The 23,610-nt window shown below is 45.1% G+C and overlaps 1 protein-coding gene across 2 annotated transcripts in view; it reads right to left on the bottom strand.

Moving 5' to 3' along the window:
* EFCC1 (EF-hand and coiled-coil domain containing 1) overlaps window positions 1-23,610 on the bottom strand; it is a 96,998-nt gene that overhangs the window by 17,492 nt on the left and 55,896 nt on the right. For both annotated transcript variants that reach the window (XM_054036137.1, XM_054036136.1), the window contains exon 3: window positions 5,960-6,105. In XM_054036137.1, coding sequence (XP_053892112.1) covers window positions 5,960-6,105 — 146 coding nt within the window. The remainder of the gene's footprint in view (window positions 1-5,959; window positions 6,106-23,610) is intronic.

The raw sequence follows: 23,610 nt of genomic DNA, 5'->3' as shown, positions 1-23,610 counted from the left end.
TCCTCACCCAGACGTGTAAGAACGCGGGGGGGGGGGGAGGCTCCGTACACCTTCCCATTCCACCCCAGTAGACAGCCCAAGCAAAAGGCTGTCATTTTTTTAACCTTTTCTTTGTGGCTTTTTCCTTCCCAGCAATCCTCCTCCCAAATACCACCCGGGTTCCCTCCCTCTTTTTCTAATCTATTAATAAAGAATACATGATTTTTAAATGATAGTGACTTTATTTGGTTTGAAAGAAAGCTGGGGGAAGGGGGAGGGTGGGTTCCTTACAGAAAATCAGTCAATAAAGGGGGCGGGTTTTCATGAAGGAGAAACAAACAGATATTTCACACTGTAGCCTGGCCAGTCATGAAACTGGTTTTTAAAGCTTCTCTGATGCACAGCGCTTCCTGGTGTGCTCTTCTAATCGCCCTGGTGTCTGACTGCGCGTAATCAGCAGCCAGGCGATTTGCCTCAGCCTCCCACCCCGCCATAAAGGTCTCCCCCTTACTTTCACAGAGATTGTGGAGCACACAGCAAGCAGAAATAACAATGGGGAGATTTCTTTGGCTGAGGTCAGAGTGAGTCAATAATGATCGCCAGCGACCTTTTAAACGGCCAAATGCACATTCTACCACCATTCTGCACTTGCTTAGCCTGTAGTTAAACAGCTCCTGACTCCTGTCCAGGCTGCCTGTGTACGGCTTCATAAGCCATGGCATTAAGGGGTAGGCTGGGTCCCCAAGAATAACTATTGGCATTTCAACATCCCCAACGGTTATTTTCTGGTCCGGAAAGTAAGTCCCTTGCTGCAGCCCTTTAAACAGAGTAGTGTTCCTGAAGACGCGAGCGTCATGAACCCTTCCCGCCCAGCCCGCGTTGATGTTGGTGAAACGTCCCTTGTGATCCACAAGTGCTTGCAGCACCATTGAAAAGTACCCATTGCGGTTTATGTACTCGGTGGCTTGGTGCTCCGGTGCCAAGATAGGGATATGGGTTCCGTCTATCGCCCCACCACAGTTAGGGAATCCCATTGCAGCAAAACCATCCACTATAGCCTGCACATTTCCCAGAGTCACTAACTTTCGTAGCAGCACCTGAGTGATTGCTTTGGCTACTTGCATCACAGCAGCCCCCACAGTAGATTTGCCCACTCCAAATTGATTCCCGACTGACCGGTAGCTGTCTGGCGTTGCAAGCTTCCACAGGGCTATCGCCACGCGCTTCTCAACTGTGAGGGCTGCTCTCATCTTGGTATTCTGTCGTTTCAGGGCAGGGGACAGCAAGTCACAAAGTTCCATGAAAGTGCCCTTACGCATGCGAAAGTTCCGCAGCCACTGGGAATCGTCCCAGACCTGCAACACTATGCGGTCCCACCAGTCTGTGCTTGTTTCCCTTGCCCAGAATCGGCGTTCCATGGATAGAATCTGCCCCATTAACAACATGATCTCCAAAGCACCGGGGCCCGTGGTTTCACAGAATTCTGTATCCGTGTCCGTGTCCATGTCCATGTCAATGTCCTCATCATGCTTGTCGCTGCGCTGCCGCCGCCGCTGCCTCCTCGCCTCGTTTTTCTGGTCCTGGCTGAGCATAAACTCCACGAGAACGCGCGAGGTGTTTACAATATTCATGACTGCTGTCTTGAGCTCAGCGGGCTCCATGCTTGCCGTGGTATGGAGTCTGCAGTGTTCACCCACCCAGGAAAAAAGGCGCGAAAATGGTTGTCTGCCGTCCGTTGCTTTCATGCAGGGAGGGAGGGAGGGAGGAGGTGAGGCTGTACCCAGAACCACCTGCGACGATGTTTTTTGTCCCATCAGGCACTGGGATCTTAACCCACAATCCCAATGGGCGCGGGAGACTGCGGGAACTATGGGATAGCTATGGGATAGCTACCCACAGTGCAACGGTGCAGAAATCGACGCTAGCCCCGGTACTTGGATGCACACCACCGAATTAATGTGCTTAGTGTGGCCGCATTCATTTCGACTTTATACAACCTGTTTTTCAAATCCGAATTATATAAATTCGGATTAATCCCGTAGTGTAGACATACCCTTAGTTATAGTCTGTTCAGGAACTTAGTGTTTTTAGTGTAAGGTATTAGCTTTGTGTGTATGAACAAGTGATGGTGCCCTCTAGAGGCAGGCCTGAAAAGAAGATATGAGATCTGCAGCTTCAACCAGCTAAAGGCTCGAGCTCAAGTGGTAGAGGCTTGTGTTTTAGGAATTGAAGAACCAGAGTTCTAATCTTAGCTACTTCTGTGTCTACTTGTGTGGGGGAGAGTGGAAGATTTATATAATAGTCTGTAGACTTGAATTTTATTTCAGTTGGCACCCAAACTGTGCTGTAGGCTGCTGCCTATAGGTTTGTTACAATAGACTACAATGTTCACGCAGTCCAGGAAATAAAATTCAGCCATCCTCAAGATACAGACCTCTTCTGCTCAAGTTTAAAGAACAATATCCATTAGCTGGCACTAGTGGTAGAGCTTGTTATGTAATCCCTTTGCCTCACCCTCTATTCTATTGGCAGAAGGGCTGTAATCACAAATGTTTGGGTAGGTCTGATGTACTGTATTCTATCCATTAGAGGGCAGTGTTGTTGCACATACGTGCAGGCCAATACATTAATCTTTTACCTGGCTACAAGCCTAAATGATACGATGCCAGCTCCTCTGTCAGGTATATTTTCTACAATTAAAAACGGCAGCCTGGTTTCTAGTTATTTTTTTAAAAATACTGGACAGTGGCATGCTAATCCAATTTGCCTTCAAATGAAGTTCCATTTACCTAATTGATGGGTTACCATAATCAATAATTCATCTGCTGAGCAGGAATAAACCTTGGTTCCCTTCAGTATTACATAGAGTGTCTGTACATTTATATCGCAATGCTTAATGCTACCCAAGTTAACTTCCTAGAACTGCTTTTCCTTCAGAACTCTTCCCACTGCCAAAACAAAGAATTCCTTTCAGATCTTCAATCTGTGATACATTAGTAGTACACATTTTTGCATAATCACTTATATTATCTTGCTAATGGAGTGTAACAGAAAAGGGATCCTGGTTACAGTGGTTGTGGGGGTAGCAGAATTGTTGATGAGCCACTGATGTTAGTTTGTTCTAGTAGTCAGTGTCGCATATGCCATGTGCGATACACAGATTAGCTCTTTACAAATGAGGAGTGGGGTGGGGGGGAAGGACACAAACTTTCAAGCAGCCCTAATGCCTGCACATTTGAACCACTACTTATTACTTCTTCCATGCATGGAAATGCCACTTTCTCTAAATGAACATGTCCACTTACACATCCACTACTGTCATCACAATAGAATGACATAGCAGACGCTACTTTTTACATGTCCTTTACTGCCTATGGTTATTAGGACTGGAAACCAGAGAGATGTGAAATTTCTTACATGGCACTCTGAACAGCCATATAAATTGCATAAGACAAATATTCTCAGGCTTGTTAAATCCAATTCTCTAATCACATGTTGTTCAACAATAGTTACACATACTCTTCTGCAATGAGAAATTAAAATTTATAAAAGACCTACAAAAATACATCTGTAATGCATGAAATCATATTACCTGCCAACCCTAGAGCTGTGTGAAGCTGACTAATTTTGTTTGTTTAACTTTCCAGTTTCATTCTGATTGATTTTTGTCACTCCTGTACTTGCACACCCAAATTGGTCTTTACTGGAGAAAATGTCTATTTTCATATTGTAAAGGTGTGAATATGATTTTTTTTTGTATCATTCTTGATAGGAAAGACATTTAAACTAGAAATATAGGTTATTTTAGCTTGGAAATGAGGCCTGTCTTTGCATTACAAATGTGCCTACTTTAGCAAAATGTTGTGTGAAAATGGGCTCATTTTTTAGTTCCTAACAATGTGGAAAATTTTGAAATTTCAAGTATTTTTGCATTTGAATATTTTGCAAATCTCTGGTCAGCTTTTCATCTAGAATTTCGGGATTTTAAAATAGCACATGTAAAAATTGGGTGGTTGTGAATGTGTACAGATCTTAGATCCATTAGTAAAGATCTTTTCACTTATGCAAATGTGTTCCCATGGGAGACCTGAGGATTTACACCTTCTCTCAGCTCACCCCCGCCCCATCATAAACAGCCTATGTAAAGACCATCATATTTCCAGCAGAGAATTGGATGGGACACCACTTACAGACTTTTAAGGGCCTCCCGTCAGTCTGTTCGAGAAGATGTTGATCAGTGCATGGTCTGAACTACCCATCTCCTGAGTGCAGTTGAACAACTAGTCTAAGGCTATGTACACACTTCAGCTTACGTTGGTATAAGTTACCTCACTTGGGTGTGAATAAGCCACCCCTCTGAGCAACATAAGTTACACTGACCTACGCGCCAGTGTGGACAGTGCTAGGTTGGCTAGCAACCGCTGCCCATGGGGGCTGGAGTTAAGTCAATAGGAGGGCTCTCTCCCGTCAGCTTAGAGTGTTTGCACTAGCAGTGCTACAGTGGCACAGCTGCACCACTGTAAAGCTCTGTAGTGTAGCTATAGTCTAAGGGTACACCTACACTACAGGGGGGAGTCGATTTAAGATACGCAAATGCAGCTACGTGAATAGCGTAGCTGAATTCAATGTATCGCAGCCGACTTACCCCGCTGTGAGGACGGCAGCAAAATCGACTTTTGCGGCTTCCTGTCGACGGCGCTTACTCCCACCTCCGCTGGAGGAGTAAGAGCGTCGATTCGGGGATCGATTGTCGCGTCCCGACGGGATGCGATAAATCGATCCCCGAGAGGTCGATTTCTACCCACCGATTCAGGCGGGTAGTGTAGACCTAGCTTTAGTCTCTCACATGGTAGTACAGAGTCACTGCCACAAAGCAATCAGATCAGGCCTATGCTAGCTGTTTTGTTATATTCAACTCAAATTAAAAGTACAGAGATGCCTTTAGAAAATCATGCTAGAAGCACTTCTTATTACATACACTCATACGCACAGCTGCACTCTAGCGGAACAAAATACCTGCTCATTTTTTATAATCAAGGACACTGATGACATCTCTCTCAGTCTCTGGAGGGCATTATTGTATCACACTTCCAGGCACACACTTCAGACCTCAAATTTAGCTGTTCACCTCCAAATCTCTTCTCAATGGATTTCTTCTGTAGCACAATTTCTTGCTCATGGTTAATTCCTAAGCAGCCTGACATTTGTCTTCATTTGGCTGTAGATGTGTCCAACACCACTAAGAGAAATTCAAGCTCTAAGTTTGCAATTGCTGTCTACTTGGCATATAAACCATTACCAGGATGAAGGACCTTAGGATAATAAGACAACTTTCTTAAATGGCTCTCATCATGACAGCATGTAAACGAGCCAACAAAATTATCATCCCATCCAGAATCCCTATAATTTTTTCCTCTGTAGAAGTCTAGTGGTATTCTGGGTAATTATTAACTAGAGCCAGTCTTGGGAGACCTAATGGCTTTACGAGACTTTACACCGTAGTACATGCAATTCCCAGGGGAAATTGCAGCAAAACGGCATGTTTATAGCAGCAGTTAGCATTACATGCTCTAAACCAGTTGGATCATTCAAAATTACATAGGGGATAAGGTAGTTTTCAAAGAGTCTGTGTGGAATATTAACTGTAACTTGAAGTTCTCGGGTATTATTCACACAGCAGCTAAGACCACTTACTAATAAGCAAGAAAAAAAAGTCACTCTGGTCCAGTGAATTCTAAAAAGCAGGTGATTCTTTTGAGTGTTAGTTACAAGTGACATGTTCAGGTTTTTAATAAACATAAGACATTTTTTGAGGGGAAGCTGACTTTTTATTTAAGGTTTCAAAATTCATTAGAATTAGTCTGTGGCTTTGATTGTTGAAAATCTTTAAAGCAAATATTGGTTTGTCTGCTGAGAATCTGACACATCATTGAGAAAATAGAATAACTAGGGATTTTGCACTTATAAGGATTCTCTATACCATTCTCTGACATCCCTGCTCCCCCAGTGGGTGAGCTTCGATCCAGTTGCACAGCAGATAAGCAGTGTCTTCCATCCAGTAGTGCTGCTCCTTCTTTTTGCTTTGTGCTGCCTCTGGAAGGAAGCTGAAGCTTCAGAACCTCTGACCTGGAGAAGAAAAGGCAAAAGAAGGTGGACTTTTAGTAAACTTCCAGTAAACTGGGTGAATGTGCCCAGCAGAGGCTGGTTCACCCCATTAACCATTCTGCTAAAATGAAATTGTTCAGACATGCTTCGGAAGCACAGGAGCATCTGCATTCAATGCCTATTAAACATAGCCCTTGAGGGTAGTTTTAAAAGACTTTATTAAGAATCAGAGGAAGATGGAATTAAACTATTCTTGGACTTGGGCATTAATAATTAAACAAACATTACTTATAGCTTTTTGTTAAAATTCAAGATGTCTGTAAAACATGTGCGGACACAGTCTACTTTGGCCATAAAATCTGCCTTTTCCACTGACACTGATTATGTGCTTGATTTTCCAGTGTGGGCCCCTACTCAGGGCAGCAAATCTTGCATTTGGACACTTACGTTGGTGCTTAGGTTTATAAATGTCAGTTTTACATGCTTAAGCACTGGGCCAAAGTTGAAATTCACCCTGTTGAGCAGAGTTGGTGCAAGGCTCTTCAGGGAACTTCACCCCCACTTAAGCTTTTAAAGTCAGTGCTAAGCAAGGATTTAAGTATCTCTAGGTCTTTGTGAGGGGTCCTCTGCACTGGGATGACTGAATGGAGTGTCGTATTAGCAGTAATACTTAGCACTGCTATTGCTTTTCACAGGTTTAAATCACAAACACAGATAAATTAGACTTCATAATACCCTCGTAAGGCAGGTATTACCCCCATTTTATACGTGAGGACACTGAAGCAGAGAGATTGTGTCTTGCCCTAGATCATGCTTTAAGGCCAGTGGCAGAATTAGAATTAGATTTTAGTACACTGGGTAGCTAACCTGGAGCTCAGCCAACCTGAACAGGGGTTTTTAGGAAAATGCCTACTGGTGGTATACATTCTACCCCTTTCAGGTAACAAAAATGAAGTTCTGTCAGAGACTGAAATCAAAGGAGGTGCTAGAACAGAGTGACAAATTAAAGAACAAGAAGTTCAGAAGGGACTAATGAAGTGGCTGAACTGTTAACAGTCTCATTAAAATCAGCTATTATCCTGAAGGGTTGGAAGATCACAAAAGTTGTACCTATTTATTTTTAAAGGCATTGGGATGAACCTGACGTAAGGTAAAATGGCTGAAACCCATACCCTGAAATGGAATTATAAAACATCTAGATGGTTAGATGTAACAGGGCGTAACCAACATAACTTCTGCAAAAGCAAATCATGCCTCACTAATCTGTTTGAATTCTTTGAGCATTTCAACAAAATAAAAAGGTAAAGGAAAACCAGTTGCTATAACTTGCTTAGACTTTTTCAAAAATCCTTTGACTAAGTAAAGTGCTATTGTGGATTAGACATTGGCTAGAGAAGATGGAAGAACTTCAGACAAAACTAGGAGAATAGGCAGCATGATGGTGGATTACATTCATTGTTGACCAATGCAAGATAATATACATTAGAATGAATACTTTGAAGTATTGGTATATACTGCGGGGTTCCAACTATATATAATCACTCAGGAAAGAGAGCTGGGGGTCATTGTGGACAGAAAATGAAAACTTCTGGCCAATATGATGCTGTGATCCCCTCCCCGCCCAAAATGTTACAATGTGGGATTGAAATACTGAAAATATTGTAATGCCAGGTGTAAATCAGTGGTAACACACTATTCCAATGGTTAGGGCGATTTAGTTCTGGCCACCCTGCATCCAAAAGGATGTAGCAGCTGTGGAATGATTAGATGCAATTGTAAAGACTGGGTTTTACTGTAGAGAGGAAATGAATAAGAGGTGACATGACAAAGTTGTGCAGAATAGTGAATGGTCTGGAGAAGGTATCAGAGGGGTAGCCGTGTTAGTCTGAATCTGTAAAAAGCAACAGAGGGTCCTGTGGTACCTTTGAGACTAACAGAAGTATTGGGAGCATAAGCTTTCGTGGGTAAGAACTTCACTTCTTCAGATGCAAGTAATGGAAATCTCCAGAGGCAGGTATAAATCAGTATGGAGATAACGCGGTTAGTTCAATCAGGGAGGGTGAGGTGCTCTGCTAGCAGTTGAGGTGTGAACACCAAGGGAGAAGAAACTGCTTCTGTAGTTGGATAGCCATTCACAGTCTTTGTTTAATCCTGATCTGATGGTGTCAAATTTGCAAATGAACTGGAGCTCAGCAGTTTCTCTTTGGAGTCTGGTCCTGAAGTTTTTTTGCTGTAAGATGGCTACCTTTACATCTGCTATTGTGTGGCCAGGGAGTTGAAGTGTTCTCCTACAGGTTTTTGTATATTGCCATTCCTGATATCTGACTTGTGTCCATTTATCCTCTTGCGTAGTGACCGTCCAGTTTGCCCAATGAACATAGCAGAGGGGCATAGCTGGAGAAGATAATTTAGGCACTCCTATTTACCATCTAAAATAATACAAGAGCAAAAAATTCATGAATTGAAACTTCCCCTATGGGCTGATTATCCCATAATTCTCCTCTTGAAGGTTTCTTGCATGTTCCTTTGAAGCATCTGATATTGGCCACTTTGTGAGACAGGATATGGAACTACATGGACTGTCAGTGTGATCCATTTTGGCCATTTCTATGTTCCAATGACCACACTGCCTCTTTGTTGCTCATGTTCAGGAATTAGATTCCCACAGCTTTATTTAAAAATATATCTATAGATTTAATATTTTTCACCGGGATGTTTTCTAACTTAAATCATTCATTGCTGCTGTTGTGCACTTTTCACAGCTCACAAGAATTCTTATTTAAATGTATACAAAAGCAAACCAAATCCAGTTTTACTTAATAAATCTAGTTCTCTTCAAATATGTCTGGGGAACTGATTTTGTTCCATGCAAGCTGGAATATTCCTTGCACTTAACACACTCTCTTAAACATATATCAAAAGAAAATGAGAGTAAAACACTTAGAAAATTGGTCCTACTAAAACAGTTTTGTAACATGATCTTTTCATACAAGCCTTTCAAACACTTCCCACAGTTATATGCATCCACTCAAGTGTTAGAAACAAAACTCTATATAGAGTAATGGAAAGGCTGGTGCCAAGTTAAAAAGATAAGTATCATGGAGAGCTTTTGTTTAATCTAACACAGCTGCTGTCAGTTTCTAAGAAACTACATCAGTGCTGGCTCCTTGTGTATGTGCACGCGCACCAGGCAAGTAGATCAAAATGTAACAGAAAAGGGGATTATTTAGAGCTGTCTGTTAGGGAAATAGCTGAATAAAACTGCTAAAAAAAATGCTTCCAAGAATAATGTTGGGTGTACAAAAACGAATGATGTACACCTCTACCCCGATATAATGCGACCCCGATATAACACGAATTCGGATATAACACGGTAAAGCAGCACTCTGGGGGGGGCGGGGCTGCGCACTCCGGCGGATCAAAGCAAGTTCGATATAACGCGATTTCACCTATAACGCGGTAAGATTTTTTGGCTCCCGAGAACAGTGTTATATCGGGGTAGAGATTCATTTATGATCTACAGTGATCCTTAGCTTAGCAACAGTTAGCTTTCCTATCAAAATGGAGGAGAATGGTAACCTTCAGAATGGGACCTGCCATTCATTTGTTCTGTACTAAATCATAATCTTGAAATCTACAACAGTCCTTTTAAAATAAGGCAATCATTTAGGTTGTGAAATGTTAGTTTGTGGCACAGCTTTCAGTTAAAATCCAAATGATTTCCATATTAATTTTTTTTCCAGATGTTTTTCACAACATTCATATGCGGGGCAACACATCAAAGGCATTACTTAAAGGTTTCTGTTGAAAGTCCTGTTTAAAATAATTGTCTGAGAAAACTCAAACTAAAATGTTGTTTTTTTTTAAATAGCTAAAATATAACTCTGTTTAGAAGTTTGAAAAAGGCTTCTCGCCAACCCTCTGAGTAAGAGGAATCAGCAGCATTTGTAAGTGAATCCAGGGTCCCATACTGTCCTCTTGAATGCATAATAACTGTTGCTAAGATTTTAAAAAATGGCTAGTGATTCTGGGTGCCTCAGGTTTGGGCACATATCTTGACTATGGATACCTTAAAGGTGTATGATTTTCAGAAAGTTCTGAGCAACCACATTGTGAAAATCAGGCCACTTCAAGGTTGGGCACACTCTATTTTGGGCACCTCAATTTTTTGGGTGCCCAATTTACCAGTCATTTTTGCAATGATGGTCTTTAGTACCACTGTTGTAAGCTATACTGTGCTAGGCCATTTACTGTGGAATGGAGTGTTTTTTGTTTATAAGGAATGTATATTATATATTATTTTTCAGAAATGCAACCTTTCCCTCAAGTTTTAAACAAAAATAATCTAGTACTCGATTCTACAAACACTTCCTACAAAAGCTTCAATGGCAGTAAACACTACGTCTGGTAGTGTTTGGAGGATTGGGCCCTGTTTGGAACATTTACATGATTTGGGCCTGTCACAGAGTAGCTGGTCCCTGTGAATAGACCAGGCCCAGCTCCTCTGTTAGAGTAGGTGAGCCCAAGTAAGCTAATTAAGTGGGGGCAGGGCTATAAAGACATGTCAGAGGGCAGGAAGAGGAAGAGTGATTGGGGCAGCCTGTGCCTGGGGGGAGAGGGCCGGTGGTGGGGCTGTGGAGCAAGGGGCTAGGTGCCCAGAAAGGTTGCCCTGGGCTGGACCCAATGTTCCTGAAAAGAAGCAGAGCTGGCTGGGACTGGAAAACTGCAAAAAAAATTGGATCATCAAAAACCCTTGGGAGGGGTGTCTATGAAACCCTAGGGTAAGCTAAAGGACTGTTTGTTTGATTTTACTTGCTTGTGTTGGGACAATAAATATTCTTAAAGAAGATGGGGTGGGACAGCATGTGTTTGGAAGCTGGGGAGAAGCCCTGCCCTGTGACATATGGTGGAGAATGTGGGCACTTATACAAAGGAAGAGTGAAGTGGACCTCTGGTGCCCAGTGAAGAGAGAGCCCCACCTGCAATACTGAGTGACCCCACACAGTTTGGGACTAAGGGGAAAAATGGAGGAGGTGATTTGCCTGTTAGTAATGGGGCTGCAGCAGCAAGACAGCTGCGATACAGTGGCAATAAGAACTGCAGCAGCAGACTCAGGCTCTGCTCATGCAAATGATGGTGAACCAGCAGAAACATCAGGAGACACAATTTGCTGCACCACAGAGGTGGCAAGAAGCCCACTTTTAAACAGTTGGAGCAAGAGACGCCAGGCAACATGGTTGGTGATGGGACTGTGAGGTTGCTGGCCCTGGGCCTGGTGAAGTTGGCACCAGAAGATGACCACAAGGCCTTCTTTCAAACACTTGAGTGATGAGGACAGCGAGCTGGGAGGAATTGACATGGGCAGCCTACAGAGCACTGTTCCTGATGGCTGAGGCATAGGCAGCTTACTGGGAAGCAAGTGATGATGAACAGGTGAACTCCTATCTGGTAGTGAAGGCAGCCATTCTGGACCGATTAGGGTGGAGTCCTGAGGCATATAAACACAGATTTTGAGTTGCTTTGTTTCTGTGACAAGCACAACCATAGGTAGTGGCCCAGAAGTTATGGGACCTTGCAGCCCGGTGGGTCTGCTCCAAAGACCAGCTCGATAGAAAGGATCATGGACCAAATTGTCCTGGAGCAGTTTCTAAAGGTTCTACCTTTGGGAGCCAGAGCAGGGTAAGGCACTTTCAGCTGGCCTCAGTCGGGGAAGCTGTTGAACGAACAGAGACCTTCTTTGAGGCTGAGCGACACAAGCGGCTGGGTGGCATGGCAAACTGAGGGAAGCTCCCTAGGGGGAAGACCTCAAGTGGCCAAAAGTTGGGGGATACACAAGAGCTCCACGGGCCCCAGGTAGTTCTACAATTTAATGGAAACATGCCTGGGCATGGCAAAGGGGGTCCCCTGGCATGCTTCAGATGTGGCCAGGCTGGGCATTTCAGACAAGAATGTTGAGTCTGTGTGTGAGTGTGATTATCTAGGCTGTTAATACAGCCAGTCTAGAGTTGGAGTCCATTTGGAAACGTTAAGGGGGCTTGGCCATACGTGCTATGAGTAGGTTGGGAGAAGTTGTGATTGAGGAACTCATAGACTCAGGTTGTAGGTGCACTCTTGTCAGAGAAAATGGGGTGAGGGTAGACCACAAGGTAGACCAACATCTGCTGGTATGCATCTCATGTATCCAGGGTGAGACCCATGTCTACCCCAAAGCAGAAGTTGAGCTGGAGGTCCAGGACTGGAGAACTCAGCTGCACGTGGGTGTGGTCAAGGAGCTACCCTGGCCAATAATTCTGGGGCGAGATTGGATAGGTTTCTCAGCCCTCATGCAGCGGGAAGTAGAACAATAGCCCAGTACAGGGAGGGTCTGGGGTTGACTGGAAAAGGAAATAAGGGGCTGAAAGCTGGAGTAAGGATGGTGAAGGAGAGTGAAAAGAGAGCATGTGACCATCCCCAAGGCCTGCAGGAGCAGCTCAAATCTTGCCAATAAGAATTGTAGGAGGTAAGCACTTATGGGGAAAGATTATTAAACAGTATGTTCGGAACAAAAGTTAGCCTGGGTTCAGGGGGAGGCTGAGAAAGAAACAGCCAGTGGTGAGCTGGAGCCGGTTCGCATCGGTTCACAAGAACTGGTTGCTAAATTTAGAAGCCGGTGTAGAACCGGTTCCTAAAGGGGCGGGTGGGTGGGCAAACTCCATTCCATGGGCCACATCCAGCCCGCGGGACCATCCTGTCTGGCCTGCCTGAGCTCCCATCTCTGGGGGCTAAGGCTCCCTCGGCCCCTCCCCCGCTTCTCCCCTCTCGCAGAGCCGCCAGAGCCCTGGGGAAGCGGCAGGGCTCCCGCGGCTACTTAAAGGACTGGGGCAGTAGAAGCAGCTGGAGCCCCGGCCCTTTAAATAGCCCCTGGACCCCCCCCCCACTACCCCAGGGCTCTGGGGGCTATTTAAAGGGTCTGGGGTTCCCCTGCTTCTACCGCCCCGGTCCTTTAAATAGCTGCTGGAGCCCTGGGGCGGTAGAAGCAGCGGGAGCCCCGGACTTTTTAAATAGCCCTCAGAGCCCCGCTGCCGCTACCCCAGGGCTCCAGCAGTGGGGTTCTGGTGGCAATTTAAAGGGCCTGGGGCTTCAGCCCCTGCTGGGAGCCCCAGGCCCTTTAAATTGCCCCCTGGGGAAGCCGGGCCATCCTGGTCTGCCGTACAGGGGCATACTGGCTTACTTTCACCTCTGGGTAAGGGGATGGGGCTGCAAGCTCCAGCGGTTGCGTGGCATCCTTACACAGCAGCATGGTAAGGGGGCCAGCCGGGGCTGGGAGGAGGGGTTGGATAAGGGGTAGGGAGCGATTGGAGGGGGCGGAGGTTATGGGGAGGCGGTCAGGGGATGAGGAAGGTGCGGGTTGGGTAGGCGTGGGAGTCCCCGGGGTCTGTCAGAGTGGTGGTGGATGGGGTTGGGGCAGTCATGGGACAGGGAGCAGGGTGAGTTGGGTAGGGGGTGGGGTCCTGGGGGGCAGTTAGGGTGGGGGGTCTCGGGAGGGGGTGGTCAGGGGACAAGGAAGGGGGATTGATGGGTTGTGGGTTCTGAGGGGGGCAGTCGGAGGCAGGACGTGGGTTGGGGTCGGATGGGTGGGTGGCGGGGTGGAGACAGGCATGTGGGGCTTATATTCACCGCGTGGTTCCCTACCGGGTCTTCAGCGGCACTTCGGTGGCGGGTCCTTCACTTGCTCCGGGTGAAGGACCTGCCGCCGAAAACCCGGAGTGAGTGAAGACCCCCTGCCGCCGAAGTGCCGCCGAGGACCCGGTAGGGAACCGGTTCTTAGGATTTTGGGAGCTCATCACTGGAAACAGCAATGCTTAATCCTATAGAAAGAATTGGCCTGTCTCCAGGTAGAGAAAAGTACTAGGGAATGACAGGTTTCAGAGTAGTAGCCATGTTAGTCTGTATCCACTAAAAGAACAGGAGTACTTGTGGCACCTTAGAAACTAACAAATTTATTTGGGCATAAGCTTTCATGGGCTACACCCCACTTCATCGGATGCACAGAATGGAACATATAGTAAGAAGATATATATACATACAGAGAACATGAAAAAGTGGAAGTAGCCATACCAACTGTAAGAGGCTAATTAATTAAGATGAACTGTTGTCAGCGGGAGAAAAAAAAACTTTTGTAGTGATAATCAAGATGGCCCATTTTAGACAGTTGACAAGAAGGTGTGAGGATACTTTACAAAGGGAAATAGATTCAATATGTGTAATGACCCAGCTACTCCCAGGTTCTATTCAAACCCAAGTTAATGGTATCTAGTTTTCATATTAATTCAAGCTCAGCAGTTTCTCATTGGAGTCTGTTTTTGAAGCTTTTCTGTTGCAAAATTGCCACCTTTAAGGAGGCTGGTAGGAACCCAAACAAAGTCTCAATCCCAACAGGATACTGTGAAGACCCAGAAAGGGCTGAACAAATGATAGAGGGCCAGATAAGGGGCTAAGGATGGAAGCAGGGCTCCAGTACGGGAAGGGAGACAGAAAATACCTATTTTTATTAGGGCTGTCAATCACGGTTAATTCACGCAATTAACTCAAAAAAAAGTAATCACGATTAAAAAAATTAATCGCAATTAATCGCAGTTTTAATCACACTGTGACACACTAGAATACCAACTGAAATGTATTGAATATTTTTCATGTTGTTCTACATTTTCAAATATATTGATTTCTATTGCTACACAGAATACAAAGTGTACAGTGCTCGCTTTATATTATTTATTTTTATTACAAATATTTGCACTGTAAAAATCATAAACAAAAGAAATAGTATTTTTCAATTCACGTCATATAAGTACTGTAGTGCAAACAAGGCTTATTTTCTCTGAAAAGCGGGGAGGTATATTACAGGGTAGCTGGTCCCTGTAAGTACACCAGGCCCAGTTCCTGTGTGTCAGAGCAGTTGGGCCCAAGGGGGCAAGGCTACACCTAAGGCTATAAAGACCTGTCATTGGGCAGGAAGAGGAGGAGTGATTGGGTCAGGCTGTGCCTGGCGGGAGAGGAGCTAAATCCTGTGGAGGGGCCCTGGAAGGCTGTCCTGGACCTGTTCCAGAAAGGGAGAATAACTGGCTGGGAGTGGAAGAAATGTAAGAAGCTGGATCACCTCCCGGGAGGAGAGGCTGTGAAACACTAGGACAAAGGATGAACTACAGGACTATTTCTGTTTGTTTTACCTGCTTGTGTTTGGCCTGGGGAGGCCACTCGTCCGGTTTTATACTGGACAGGCCTCTTTTTGGCTGGCTTGTCTTCTGCCCAGTACTGGGACAACATGGATGTAGTTTTGTCCAGTATCTGATGGGGGGATGCCTTTTTGAACAGTGCATGGCTCTGTCCCTGCTGGTGTGACTTTGCACACGTGTGAGGTCAGGCTGATGGGGGCAGGGCAGTGAACTGTTGAAAATGGCATCCCCTGTGTAGCATGATCTTGCATGCACCATGTATGGTCATGCTGGTTGTGGGGAGAGGTCATGCAGGCAGGAGTTGGCCCATGCTGTTCCCAGAAGTGCCAGAATGTTGGGTATTTTGGGAACATGTGAATGGTCACCATAGTTTTGACAATAAGCCTTCTTAAAGGAAGCTGAGTGGGGCAGAGTGTGTTTGGAAGCTGGGGAGAAGCCCTGCCTTGTGACAGGCCCCTTTGGGTTTTAGAGCGGGGTGGGCAAAATTTTTGGTCCGAGGGCCACATCTGGGAGGGGAAATTGCATGAAGGGCCATGAATGTAGGGCTGGGGCAGGGGGTTGGGGTGTGGGTGGGAGTGCGGGATGTGGGCGGGGGTGCAGTGTGCCAGAAGGGGCTCAGGGCAAGGGGTTGGGGAGCAGGAGTGGTGCAGGGTGTACGAGGCGGCTCAGGGCAGGGAGTTGAGATGCAGGAGGGGGCACAGAGTGCCGGAGGGGGCTCAGGGCAGGAGGTTGGGGTGTGGGATGTGGCACGGGGCTCGGGCAGGGAGTTGAGGTGCAGGAGAGGTGTGGGGTGCGGCAGAGGGCTCAGGGCAGGAAGTTGGGGTGCAGGAGGGGTGCGGGGTGCGGCAGGGGGCTCAGGGCAGGGGGTTGGGGTTCGGGGTGTGGGCTCCAGCCTGGCGCCACTTACCTGGAGCGGCTCCAGGGTGGCAGCAGCGTGCAACGGGGCTAAGACAGGCTCCCTGCCTGCCCTGGCCCTGTGCCACACTGCTCCCAGAAGCGGCCAGCACCACGTCCCTGTGGCCCTTGGGGAAGGGGGGAGGCAGAGGGCTCCGCGCGCTGCCCTCGCCTGTGGGTACGCCCCCCCCAGCTCCCATTGGCCGCGATTCCCCATTCCCGGCCAATGGGAGCTGCGGGGGGGCAGTGCCTGCAGGCGAGGGCAGCGCACGGAGCCCTTTGCACCCCCTCCCCATCCAGGGGCTGAGGGGACGTGGTGCCGGCTGCTTCTGGGAGTGGTGCGGGGCCCGTGGAGCCACAGGGGTGACAATCCCGCAGGCCAGATCCAAAGCCCTGATGGGCCGGATTCGGCACGTGGGCCGTAGTTTGCCCACCCCTGCTTTAGAGATTACTAAAGCTAGTTCTGCATTTAAAAGACTGGCTTGCACTACGCTGTACATTTGCTGCTTAAGCTTTGAACCTGTAAACCATCGAGCATCTTCCACTAGTGTGAAAATCTTTTCTCATAGATGTGGGTGAGTGTCGGGCTGGTGAATCGGGAAGTGTTGATAGCTATGGTGTTTCACATCTGGAGATCTGGTTTTAATTTAGCTTTCAGCTCTATGCACATTCAAGAGCTTACTAGTAAAAATAATTCTTTCCATAAAACTCTGCTCTGTCATGGCTTGGCACTACTGACTGTCTCTGCTTAGATGAGATTCAGGATGAAGCTAAACAATATCTTGAAGTCTTCCTATAGTTATTACTAAAGAATGTTCTAACTAGCCTCTGAACTACAAAGTTAAAGATAAATTCAGCTTCTTGTGGATAGGGATTCCTGAGATGGGATGAAAGCATATAGGTATGCTCAGGTACCCACAAATGTGAAGCACTTGCGGGGAGCACAGTAGGCAAGGCGTTTTATTTAATCTTTCTGCCCAACCCAGGAACTGGGGGGAGACACATCTTTGTTTTGTCATTTTTGGGAATGCCAGCTGTGAAACTAGAAAGAGAGTTGAGTTTTGAGCAGGGGACTGAGAATTAGGCACTTTGGAGGTCAAATCCCAGAACAGACATCAACTTCTGGGGCTTGCATCACGTCTCCTAACCTCTTTGCCTCAGTTTCCCCAAATGTTGTAAGGCCAATTATTGTTTCTTCAGCCCTGAATAAAAAGTATGACGCAGTACTGACTGCACACCGCTCTAGAAAGACTCATTTCCTGAAGGCGGGGAAAAATGACAACTCCCATTGTTTCAAGGAATTTGGACTGATTTGAAGTGTGAACCAGGGAGCATCGGTCCATCCATGCTAGTACTTCAAAGTCTTCCATTTTGGTTTCTCTAAAATATCTTTGCCATTTCATTTTTGTTTTGAAAAATTGCTTTTTCCTACCCCCAGTTCTTCCACTTCATTAACTCATCTGTTCTATCCTATACCCCCTCTTTACCGTTCTGCACCCCCTGCCCAAAACATACTTTGCTGCAAGACCCAACATATTCTGATGGGCTCTTCTGTGTCAGATTAGTCTGAAGTATCAAAGGAAGCAGTAACAGGGTTGACAAATGGAGAGTTCAAATAAATCTGATTTCATAGATTCATCGATTCCAAAGCCAAAAGGGACTATTATGATCATTAGTCCAACCTCCTGTGTAACAAAGGCCAGAGAACTTCCCCGAAATAATTCCTACAGTGTATCTTTTAGAAAACCATCTAACCTTGATTTGAAAATTGGTAGTGATGGAGTGTCCACCATGATCCTTGGTAAATTGTTCCAATGGCTAATTACCCTCACTGTTAAACAATTGTCTTATTTCCAGTCTGAACTTGTCTAGCTTCAACCAGCCATTGGATCGTGTTATACCTTTCTCTGGTAGATTCAAGAGCCTAATTATTAAACCTCGGTTCCCCACGTAGGTACTTGGAAGCCGTAATCAAATCATCCTTTAGCTTTCTCTTTGTTATGTTAAATAGACTCCAGAAGCTCAATCACAATCAGGCTTGAATTCTAACCCTTTAATCCATTCTTGTGGCCCTTCTCTGAACCAACGCCAATTTATCCACATCCTTCTTGAATCATAGGCACCAGAACTGGACACACTATTCCAGTGCCAAATACTGAGGTAAAATAACCTCTCTAGTCCTGCGTGAGATTCCCCTGTTTATGCATAAGAACGGCCATACTGGATCAGACCAATGGTCCATCTAGCCCAGTATCCTGTCTTCCAACAGTGGCCAGCGCCAGGTGACCCAGAGGGAATGAACAGAACAGGTAGTTTTCAAATGATCCATCATCTGTCACCCATTCCCAGCTTCTGGCAGAGCAAGAGCATTAGCCTTTTTGGCCACAGTGTCACACTGGGAGCTCACGTTCATCTGATAATCTACCCTCTCCCTCCAGCCAAAAAAACCAACAACAAATCTTTTGAATTTGATCATGTCATCTGGATTAAATATCAGAGGCTGGGGGGTAGGGGCATTATTCATTGTTCTGGAATGTCTTGCTAGGGATGCAGCATTATATGTCTGACGGTCAGAAGCAACCAGGGCAGGATAAAGGAAAAAGGCTAGGTGGACCAATAAACTGAGGATGATGCCCTGTGTCAGGGACCCAGCATGTTGTTCGAGAGACAAGGGGGAAAGCTGAAGAGGTATAAAGATAATTTCTAATTCAAAAACTGACCGAAATGGGAGAAGCTATGGAACAGTCTGAGCCGTTGCACAGCCAACTCTACTTTCAAGATCAAAGGGGTACAGCTGCAAGCCTTTCTGTTTACAGAGCAAGTGGGGGGCAGCTAATATTTGCTGATCTTCCTGCAAGGATGTGTGCCCGGTTTCTTTACAACTGTAGCAGGATGCCAGGTTTGAGGGAGAGTGAGGAAGGTTCTAGACAGAAAGTTTGGACTGAAGCAGAAGAGACAGAGTGGTTTTAGGGATAATAACATTTCTTGCTCAGTGTTGGAAGAAAGCGTCTTTCTGTGATTCTTTACCACATGACCCTGAATTCCCTTAGGAGCGTGATTCAAGTAACGGGCTAAGTTCTGACTTGATTTTCCCCTCCTGGTTAGGCTATATAATAGGACCAAGTCAAGCAGGAAAGAAGTGCTTTTCATGGGTGCTTACTCATGCTTCCTAATTCACACTGGTGGGATACACAGCCGATGCCCCAATACCAGCATGTTTACTATAACTGATACAGCACTGGGTGGAAAGGGGCATGGGCATGGCAAAGCTAGTCAGGGACAGAATAAAGCAAAAACCCTGATCTTATGATTTTGAGTCGTGTGCTTTAACCACTAGACAGTTCTTCTTTACAAGTTCTTTATGCAGCAGCACAATGTAATACAAAACACAGGCACTAATTTTGAACGTGCAGAGGTGTCTGAGTTTTAAGCAAGTGGGACTAAGCAGCCCAATCATGACACTTTGTACTGCCATAATAAAGCCTCATTGGAGGAAGTTACACTTTTTAAAGGGTGGGTTCAATTCTTTTTCATTAGTATTCACAAACCGTCTAACAGGGTTTCATCAATAGGGAGAGGAGTGAATAAACAGCACATTTGTGTGGGGCAAAGATCACAGGGAAAAGTGGCTCTGAAGATTCCTGGGAAGCATTTGTGTACCATGCTGCGGCAAGGTTTCCATAGTGACAGTCAAACAGTCCACATTCATTTTAAGGCCTTTGTACTGAGGATAATGGGCAGCTTGAGAGAGGGAAAATCCAAGAGCAGAGTGTTTGCAAAGTGTTGGCCCTCAGAATAATGTCTGTGACTAATTGGCTTTTAATTAGTGCTCCTGTCATTGTTACGGAAACTTCTAACCGCAATACAAAGCACCTGTTTTTGCCACTGACCAAACTTTTAAATTTTTCTTGTTTAATCCAAGGCTAGCTCTAGGGAATTGTTTGGCATCGTAATCATAGATTCTTAACTGCTTCAAGGCAGATTCTTAACCATATTGCCTAAAAGAATGCATGTCTGTAGTGTGTGTGTGTACATAGCAGTATATGTTGATGTGAAAATACTATATAATTTCAGAGGTGGGAAAAACAGAAGGTATTTTTGGTTTTGTAAAGCTAAAATTAGGACTGATCCTGCTACCATTTTATCCAGACCTTCAAAGTTCAGGGATTTCACAGAGTGGTTTTAGTTCTGGGCCATCTCTAATAGGGAAGGAACTATACCTTTAAGAGATTATGTATTACCACCATACATTTACAGCTTCTCAACACATATTAAGCAGTTAAAATATCATGGTATAGCTTCATATTGGAACTGAATAGGTGTGTGGTCTATCAGGATTCCCTTCCCCCTCCCACACTCTTAAAACCCCAAGAAGCAGTGCCTTTTCTTCCAGCCGAAATAGTACGAATGTACCTCCCACAGCCCATCCAGAGTGATCCAAACATTGTTCAGAGGGTTATTAGCTGATGCCCTCCACTCCCTCAGCATGCTGTCCCTGCAGCTCTGCACTCCTCCAAATCCCAGCCTCAAGTTCCTTCCACTTTCACAGTCCAAAGATGGCCAAAAGTTTTCTTTAAACCTCTGTTGCATCACACCCCAAATAAACAAATTAAAACCTTTTATGCTAAGTTTTAGTCTGTCTTTTAGGGCCAAGTTTTAAACCCCTAAAAATAGGGCAGGTTTTGTTTGTTTATTTGTTTGTTTGTTTTTAGCAGTCTTTGGTGCAGTAGCTATAATGAGGGAGACCAGATGTCTTGGAGTTTTAATGATTTGTGAATAAAACTGTCACAAGGGGAAGTTTGGTCTCTGAAATAAGGGTCAAAATTCTGGGGTGTCTTTGTTATCTTCTGCTTATGCTAATTTTCTTGTTAATTAACATAGATTAACATAAGCAGAAGAAAACAGAAAACTGTTATTCAGAGCAGGGTTTGAATAGAGTGCAGTCAATAAAGCACAGGACCACTTTACAGAAAACTCTGGGAAAAATGACCTTGCTGACTGCAACTTTTCCTGCTCAATCATTCTACTTGTCTGCATGTGCCTTCAGATGAGCAAATGTAACAGGCTGTGCTGCTACGCGTGATAGCATAAGATAGGAGAATAATCATGCTTTGCACTCTCGTAGCTCTCTACATATTGAAAGGTCAGAGAGAGACTGAGGGGGGAGCGACTGGCTCACGTCACACGAGGTACGTCTACACAGAATTTTGGAACGAGCCTCCCAACTTGACTTGACAGGCTTGTGTCAGCGGGGCTCACGCGACAGCTCTTTGAAGTTGTGGCTTGGCAGGGAGCTTGGGCAGTCAAGCCTAGGGAGGGGGTTGGCGGTCCGATTGGAATGACATTCTTTCCCCATACATATAGGAGTGAGCGGTTGTCTTTATGGGGACAAGCTTAGCCTGGCTCCTGCTGGCTGGCCCTTTTGGCTCAAATGTTAGAGTGGTAGCCTTTGGTTCATGAAGGTCCCAGTTCAAGTCTCAGCTGTAACACGCATGATGCCCTCAGAGCAAATCTAGCCACCAGATGGGGGTACTCTGTTAATTGGGCTCTAATAGCTATAACCACCAGCTGGCTAATGTGGAGTCATCTAATAAGGGAGGGTCTTATACTGAACTATTTTGCACAGCATAATGAAATTACAGTGTAGACGCGAGTCATTTATTGTCCACAGTAGCATCTGCTAAAGAGCAAAAATGGATTGATTTGAATGTTTCCATCCCCAAAGATACATTGTCCATAATGCCCCTGCCTCCCTTGTTGCAGAAGTTGGATACTGTGTAGTGAGGAAGGCAGAGGACTACAAGAAGAGAGAGGATGATCTCATGCTTTAGGCAGTTGAATGACACCCTGGAGAACTGGATTCTATCCCTGCCTCTGCCTGCCAGAGTTCCTTTGTGTTGCTGGACAAGTCACGTATATCACACTCTTCACAAGTGGTCACTAATTGTATTCCTCATTTTGTGGGTGCCCAGTTTGAGACCCTGATGTCTGATGTGCACTCACATTTGCAACAGAACTCAATGGGAGCTGTGCTTTGAACACATGAAGTGCTATATAATACTTATTACTTTGAAAAATCAGCTCCTAAGCATCTTAGATTGGGGATCTGCAATTAGTGGGCACTTTTGACTTTAATCTTTATGTCTCAATTCTCCTTCTGTACAATGAGGATAATAATACCCCCTTGCCTCACAGAAGAGTTACGAAGAGAAATTCATTAATGTTTGTGAAGCTGTCAGACACTATAGTGATAAGCACCATAGAAAAACCCAAGAGGAAATTAATATAGTTGCTCCTTCCATGAGTACCATCCATCCTACACACTGAATGAGGTAGGGGTCCTGTAGGAAAAAATAGCGTGTTCCTGTAATTAAAGACTCTATCAAAATGCATACACACTAGGGGGCCGAATTAAGGTTGCACAGGCATCCTTAATTCTGGTATTTCCTAACTTTGGGGGGCTGGAATTTGCAACTTGTTTTGTTTTATTGTAGTTTTATCACAGAAATGTAGAGCTGCAAGGGACATGAAGAGGTCATCTAGTCCAGCCCCATAACCCCACCCTGCACTGAGGCAGGATTAAGTATACCTAGACAGGTGTTGGTTCTTTAAAACCTCCAATGTTGGGGATTCCACAACCTCCCTAGGTAACCTGTTCCAGCACTTAACTACCCAAAGTTTTGTTTCATATCTAACCTGTCTCTCCCTTGCTGCAAACTAAGTTGATTACTCTAGACTAAACGTGCCCAGTTCTTTAAACCTTTCTCATAGGTCTAAACCTCTTATTTTTGTTTGCTCGCCTCTGGATTCTCTCCAATTTGTTGGCATCCTTCTCAAAACATGAGTGCCCAAAATTGGACACAGTACTCTAGTTAAGGCCTCACTAGTGCTATGTAGAGTGAAACAATTACCTCCCGTGTCTTACATATTCACTTCTTTTAATGCAACCCAGCATATTTACTTTTTTTTTTTTTTTGGCAGCAGCAGCATAACACTGTTCACTCAATCAATTAATTATTTATATTACATACACCCTCTGTGTGTGTGTGTGTGTGTGTGAGAGAGAGAGAGAGAGAGAGAGAGAGAGAGAGAGCATGTGAGCGTTTAGCATTGATGAAAGGTGCCAGATTGACAACCCTATTGACTGAAATTCTTTGTCTGTAGCACAGATATAGCACCAACAGCAACAGTGTAAACTTTCCTGTGCTCCATTGTGGTTCAACACTGAACTGAAGGAAAAATTTTTAAAGATGAGGATAGTTCAGTCTTTGTGATTATTCAGCCCTTGGCCTGCTTAGATTGCCAACAAGGTTGTCCGTTATTATTATTAAATCACTTATTTATAATATTTAGTTTAAAGACTTGTGCTGTTTAATGGAAGATGTATTTAATAACTGTCATACAACCTGCTACTACACTA

This window comes from Malaclemys terrapin, chromosome 7 (assembly GCF_027887155.1).
Source record: "Malaclemys terrapin pileata isolate rMalTer1 chromosome 7, rMalTer1.hap1, whole genome shotgun sequence".
NCBI lineage: Eukaryota > Metazoa > Chordata > Testudines > Emydidae > Malaclemys > Malaclemys terrapin.
This window is presented reverse-complemented; position numbering and strand designations above follow the sequence as displayed.